This window comes from Limulus polyphemus, unplaced genomic scaffold (assembly GCF_000517525.1).
Source record: "Limulus polyphemus unplaced genomic scaffold, Limulus_polyphemus-2.1.2 Scaffold6969, whole genome shotgun sequence".
Lineage (NCBI taxonomy): Eukaryota > Metazoa > Arthropoda > Merostomata > Xiphosura > Limulidae > Limulus > Limulus polyphemus.
In genome coordinates, this window is record NW_013672579.1 from 34,024 (window position 1) to 41,562 (window position 7,539).

The 7,539-nt window shown below is 38.5% G+C and overlaps 1 protein-coding gene across 1 annotated transcript in view; it reads right to left on the bottom strand.

Annotated features, from left to right (window-relative positions):
• Nucleotides 1-7,285, bottom strand: part of LOC106474225 (T-box transcription factor TBX2-like) — a 14,065-nt gene extending 6,780 nt beyond the window's left edge. The window contains exon 1 of the mRNA XM_013934918.2: nucleotides 7,016-7,285. Within this exon, the coding sequence (XP_013790372.1) occupies nucleotides 7,016-7,279 (264 nt within the window). The 5' untranslated portion in view covers nucleotides 7,280-7,285. The remainder of the gene's footprint in view (nucleotides 1-7,015) is intronic.
• Between the last annotated feature and the right edge of the window lie 254 nt (nucleotides 7,286-7,539).

The following is a 7,539-nucleotide window of genomic DNA, read 5'->3' on the forward strand; positions in this document are numbered from 1 at the left end:
AGCCAGTTTGGTTGTTGTTAAACGAAAGTCTATATAGCCAGTTTGGTTGTTGTTAAACGAAAGTCTATATAGCCAGTTTGGTTGTTGTTAAACGAAAGGTTATACAATTGGCCACCCGTGCTCTTCTCACCACGGGCATCGAAACCCGATTTTCAGCGTCATAAGCCTGCAGACTAACTGCTAAGAGCGCATTAGTCAAAAACAAAGAGGCTCCTTAATAATACCAAATTTATAAAGTATTCTTCGTTGAAAAAATAACATTTGACTGTTAACTGGAGACGTTTGGGCACGATAAGAGAAATAGGTAATAACTGGTGACGTTTGGGGACGATAAAAGAAATAGGTAATAACTGGAGACGTTTGGGGACGATAAGAGAAATAGGTAATAACTGGAGACGTTTGGGGACGATAAGAGAAATAGGTAATAACTGGGGACGTTTGGGGACGATAAGAGAAATAGGTAATAACCTGTTTTTGTTTTCTTTCAGATTTTCACTTTATTTATGTACATTTTATGAAGGTGATAAAAGTGTATTAACAGACAATTCCAAAGTAAAAAGGTCGGACCTACTTTTTTTAATAATGCAAGCTTTAGTGAACGCGGACCGAATATATATATCGAGCAGTTGAGAAAAAGAGTACTTGCATTTTAAGAAACAACTAAAGAGGGAAATGTCAAATATTGAGTAAAAAATTGTGAACGTGCAGTTTTTTGTTTTGTTTTGTTTTTTGGGGAGGGGGGTAAGTTGTTTTACACAGACATATAAAGATTAATGTTACCGTTGTATGGCGCTTATATCAGTCAGTTTTTGAAACCCAAAACCAATTCGCGTAAGATTACTGTTTTATGCGATATTTTCTACGCTGAACTATATTACTGCGAAAAGCCGGCAAGTTCATTACGTTCATCAAAACGAACCACTGGATACTGGATACTCACTACCCTGGCGTGGAACCGGTCCCATCTGAAACAGCACTGTTTCCGGTGGATCGATTATGAGTTTTGGAGCTGCCTAAGCGAGCCACCAGATGTCGCTTCAGCAGAAATTGTAAACGATAATCAGAAAGCACCAATTTTTCAAGTGAATGTTCAGTGAACACTCCATATACATTTATTTTTGATTTTGTGCTTCTCCAAATACCAGAATTTGTGCTGTGCTACACCCTACAACTAAACTTATCGAGAAATCTTAGTGTGTGTGTGGTGGGGGGGGGGGGGGGTAAGGGGCTACAGTGAAATTAGTTCTAGTCGAGCAGGGTGTCCGAAACGTCTGGGACCATAGGTACTTCAACGAATTTCACAGAATGTGTTCCATATACTGTCCTCGTGATTCGAAACAAGTTTGGTTTAACAGCAGGATTAACTCGACCTTCTCGTGCCTTGACAGCGCCGTAATCAGTCACGTATGTGAAATTAAGGAAAGCTGCGAATCACCGCAAACTTTTCGGACACCCTGTAGTACATCAAAATGGCATTTGTAGTACAAAATATTTTTTGTTTTATTGTAATTATGCACAAAGCTACACGATGGGCTAGCTGTACTCTGCCCACCACGAGTATCGAAACCCGATTTTTAGCGTTGTAAGTCCGCAGACATACCACTGTGCCACTGGGGGGAGGGGCACAAAATATGAACCAAGTTTGGTTAACTTTAGATATAGTTGTTGGGAGGAAGAGGGGGGGAGTTCATGGATGAAAACTGAGAGACCACGCATGCTTCGTATCTTGAGTGACTCTAAAATTAGTGAGTGCCAGCTTTCTTCAGCCAACAACAGAATGTCGCTTCGAAATGCAGAAACACACCTGGAAAGTTTCAACACGTGGTTCTAAATTAAAACGCGGTATAATCTCCACACCATATTATTTCTGCAGCTTCAACGACAGTTTTACTGTACACGTGTTTAGAGTTTGTGTTTTTTTTGTTTTTTTTTGCCCGCATACTTATGGAATAACGTGTACGTGTTCCTATGATTTTAATTAAAATTTTCACATGTACGTACACGTATTTCTACAGGTAATAGCAACCAGTTTACTGTCACAAGAAGGAACGTTCACCAGGTGTACGATGACGATGACGTTAATTCCCTTTTGCAGCTGAGGGTTAGTCTCGTTCTAAGCGATGAAAACTCAGTCAATCTGACGCTTTTAGTACTAAAAACCCGAAACCCGGTTAAACTTATACATTTAACGATAAACATTTGAAACCCGGTTAAAATGATACCTTTAGTAATAAAAACTCGAAACTCGGTTAACCTGACATATTTAGTAATGAAAACCTGAAACCTGGTTAACCTGACATATTTAGTAATGAAAACCCAAAACCTGGTTAACCTGACATATTTAGTAATGAAAACTCAAAACCTGGTTAACCTGACATATTTAGTAATGAAAACTCAAAACCTGGTTAACCTAACATATTTAGTATTAAAACCCAAACCCCGGTTAACCTGACATACTTAGCAATGAAAACATGAAACCTGGTTAACCTGACATGTTTAATAATGAAAACCCGAAACCTGGTTAACCTGACATATTTAGTAATGAAAACCAAAAACCTGGTTAACCTGACATATTTAGCAACGAAAACCCAAAACCCGATTAACCTGCCACATTTAGTAATGAAAACCCAAAACCTGGTTAACCTGACATATTTAGCAACGAAAACCCAAAACCCGATTAACCTGCCACATTTAGTAACGAAAACCTAAAAGCTGGTTAACCTCACACATTTAATAATGTAAACCCAAACCCGATTACTTTAAAGCATTTAACACCTTTCAAAGACAAAGAGTTGATAAACGCAGGTGAAGACCATTTTTATTTTCAACTAATTATCTATACATCCCAGAAATCTGTGGTGACTGTTGTTTTAAGTGTATATTGGATATTAGTGGGACTATTTGGAAAACATGTGATTATACAGTATAATGGAATGTAATAATCGATAAATTTACTGGTAATATAATCTATATTTCGTGCCCATTCATTTCGTTTTTAGAATTGTGGGACATTATTTCTTTTCCAATGTTGAGCACGTGATCTTCCTCAATTCTTTTGCAACCCTGACAGCTTGTACACAGTCATGTGTAGCTCAGTAAAAAAAAAAAAAAATAACTTGATTATTTATTTTACGTTATTTACCATCATTGTTTATTTTAGTATCACATTCTACCATTTGTCACGTAGTATTTATTACCTAGTGGGGTCTAAGATTTCCCGTCTCTTAGAAACTGACCTCGCATGACCTGGTGGTTTAGGACACTCGACTAGCAAACTACCGGTCGCGGGATCGAATCCCTGTCCCACCAAACATGCTCGTCTTTTCAGCCGTGTGTGTGGGGGGGTCTCATACGACGGTCAATCCTACCATTCTTTGTTAAAGAGTAGCCCAAGAGTTGGCGGTAGTCGGTGTTGACTAGTTGCCTTGTCTCTAACCTTTCACTTCATAATTAGGGACAGCTAGCGCAGATTGCCCTCGAATAGCTTCGCATAAAATTTAACAACCAATGAAATTATTGAGGACTGGACATCACCAAAAATGAGTACCGTTTCTAAGTCTACACTGACTTCACACATAGTCTGTTGATGGTAACGTTTCTAGGTCCACACTTCATATATATGGTGTGTTGATAGCTAACGTTTCTAAGTGCACACTTTACACTGGCCTCACAGATGGTCTGTTGATAGTGACGTTTCTAAGTGCACACTTCACACATAGTCTGTTGATGGTAACGTTTCTAGGTCCACACTTCATATATATGGTATGTTGACAGCTAACGTTTCCAAGTGCACACTTTACACTGACTTCACACATGGTCTGTTGATAGTAACGTTTCTAGGTCCACACCTCAAACATGGCCTGTTGATAGTAACATTTCCAAGTGCACACTTTACACTGACTTCACATATGGTCTGTTGATAGTAACGTTTCTAGGTCCACACTTCACATATGGTATGTTGATAGCTAACGTTTCTAAGTGCACAATTTACACATAGCCTGTTGATAATAACGTTTCTAAGTGCACATTTCACACATAGCCTGTTGATAGTAACGTTTCTAAGTGCACATTTCACATATACTCTGTTGTTAGTACCCTTTCTAGGTCCACACTTCACACTGACTTCGCATATGGTTTGTTGATAAATTGCCACGAGTGAATAAATACTAAAATATTCACTCCCGAGAAATACGGAAAGCTCCTTGTTGTTTGTGATTATTATGATAAGAACAATACACCGAAAACCCTTCTAGACACATTGCCATAGAAACGGTACAAACTTACGAACTCAGCCGTTTGGCTGCTTGAATTATATAACACAACGCTTTCATTAAAAAAATTAAATGCAATTTGATAGAGCATCAAATGTAGCATGATAAGTTACCCACTCAAAATGACTGTTATGGAAAACAACGAATAAAAACTCAGATTTCTGCTGTTCACATAAACGAAAACGAAGATATTTCTCGCCTATTCAAACTGTCAAATGAGATACAAGCTTAAAAACTTAACAAACCCTTAAAGGCATGAACTGCAGGTGTAAGCGGGTCCATGCCATTGGTCAGCTTGAGCAGTTGAACACGTTTTTAGACCAATAGCGTGGTAGCATAGTAAATAAATCAAGCCTAACTTGTTATCATTATGTTTCTTTACTTTGATCACAGAGGTCCCGTTGAGTCTCATGTTAACAGTTCAGTTCGCGTAATTGGATGCACGCAGTATGTTGACTCGAACATAAAATTCACGTTTCTGACAGCGTTAAGTAAACACTGTTTCATAAATAAATCCCCAGTACGCTTTAGCGTAGTACAGAGTTACAAAATTCCCACTACGCTGATCTAGAAGGAGAGAAAACGATAAACTCCAACCTGTTGCTAACTGTTTATAAAACACTATCAATGTATGGAAGCGTCTTGAAATTCAATATTATTTTAGTTTTTTGTTTGTTTTTTTTCTACAGCAAAGCCACATTGGACTATCTGCTGTCTCCACCGCGGGGAATCGAACCCCGGATTTTATCGTAGTAAGTCTGTAGACTTACTGCTGTTCCACCAGGGGACGTTTTGTGTCCACCGTGGGGAATCAATCCCGGATTTTAGCGCTGTAAATCTATAAACTTACCGCTGTCCCACCAGGGGACGTTTTGATTTCTTAAATTAATTTTACTTTCAATTTTAAAGACATTTTAAGCGATGGTAATCTGATTGTGTTTCGGATTGGGCCTAGAAAGAAAACACAAGTTCAAATTCCTGCTCAGTTATATCGACAAAGACATATATATAAATAACTGTTATAAATTCTCTTTGGAAATATAAATATATATATATATTTCGTTGTTTTTTGTTTTGTTTTGAATTTCGCGCAAAAGCTACACGAGGGCTATCTGCGCTAGCCGTCCCTAATTTAGCAGTGATATAGTCTAGAAGGAAGGCAGCTAGTCAACACCACCCACCGCCAACTCTTGGGCTACCTTTTTTTATCAAGGAATAGTGGGATTAAACGTGACATTACAACATCCCCCCCCCCCACGGCTGAAAGCGCGAGCATGTTCGGTGACGGGATTTTTTATTTTTATTTTTTGGAAAAGTGTGTACTGGTTAAATGTTAGTAGGAAAAAAATTATATATATATATATCATACATGGTGGAGTGAGAACCGAGACAGGTGAATCTGATTTGATTACTCTTGGATTCAAAATAAAACGTTAGAAATTAAATTGTTATAAATCAAACAAACAACCCTATCGTCACTTTTGCCCACTCTGTATTTTACATACTTGTAGCTACATCTCCACTACAGACTATGATCACGCGTTATCATGTACAGGTGTACGTATTTGACTTTAGAACAACCAAGTACGGCAGAGCTGAGTATCAAATCCTTTATGTACATGTGATACAGTTTAATTAAAACACTTGTTTATCTAGCGAGTACATATACACACACACACACTCGGTGAATATGTGTTTCGCACGTAAAATAAAAACGTATCGCAAAAGTAAACAAAAACATTTTTTTAAAAGTATTGTTTGTTTCTAGTTAAGCACAAAACTATACAATGGGCTATCTGTGCTCTGCCCACCACGGGTATCAAAACCAGGATTCTAGCTTTGTAAGTCCGCAGACATGCCGCCGTGATACTGGGGGGGGGGGAGGCTGACTTGAAATACATCGATCGTAAGATGGATGGAAAAGAGTCCAAACGATCAAACACACAGACAGATAGACAGACAAACAGCTGGATAGCTAGGTTGGTGAATATGAAAAAAAAAAGTCGTTCAAACGTTTTGCTGTCGTATTATTCTCATACGCCCCCCGCCGATAAGTAGACAACTGAGAATCCTAGCATGACAATACTGGTCACGCAGACAGACCCGAGTAAGAAGAAGAATCATTACGCTATGTAGAATGTGACAGTCGCGTTAGGGAGTCGTCTAAGAACAATATAACCGGCTATGTAAACGTTCGATTAGAATTAGTGAGGTGTATGGTACACCTCACTAATTCTACCATGTAAACAATGCGTACTTACCATACACCTCACTAATTCTACCATGTAAACAATGCGTACTTACGCATTGTTTACATGGTAGAATTAGTGAGGAGTATGGTAAGTACGCATTGTTTACATGGTAGAATTAGTGAGGTGTATGGTAAGTACGAATTGTTTACATGGTAGAATTAGTGAGGTGTATGGTAAGTACGCATTGTTTACATGGTAGAATTAGTGAGGTTTATGCATTGTTTACATGGTAGAATTAGTGAGGTTTATGCATTGTTTACATGGTAGAATTAGTGAGGTGTATGCATTGTTTACATGGTAGAATTAGTGAGGTGTATGCATTGTTTACATGGTAGAATTAGTGAGGTTTATGCATTGTTTACATGGTAGAATTAGTGAGGTGTATGCATTGTTTACATGGTAGAATTAGTGAGGTGTATGCATTGTTTACATGGTAGCAACTATTTTTCTTCGATAACTATTTATCGTATCTGGGTTTAAAAGGTTACTTACGTATCCATGCTTGTCCGAGATGTTGTTGGTCAGCTTCAGCTTGTGGAAGGACACCACCTTCTGCATCCACTGTTCTCCAGTACTGGGAGAGTCTGGATGGATGTACATCCTTTTGGGCATCTCGGGGTCAGCTTTTCCGGCCACTACCCAGCGTCGATTATGAAATTTGTATCTACAATCGTCAGCGGCAACGATGTCCATTAACATAATATACTTGGCCTTCTTGTCCAGTCCCGAGATCCTCACTTTGAAGGGAGGAAACATCCGCCTGGCGGTATAAAGAAAAAAAGTTTTATCCTAACGAACAAGTACATCTTGAGAAACGAGTAGTATTACAAGGGTCTTATTAGTACGGGCATTAATAGGGTCCTAGTATGGTTTAGTCATTTTTAGTATGAACAAAATATCCTAGTAAAAAAGTGAAAAATATCACGTACGTCAAAGAAAATTCAGCTCTCTGGATCAATCATCGGAATTTAGGTCTTCGACGACCTGGGAGGGCCAGGTTCTTAATAGACCTCTCC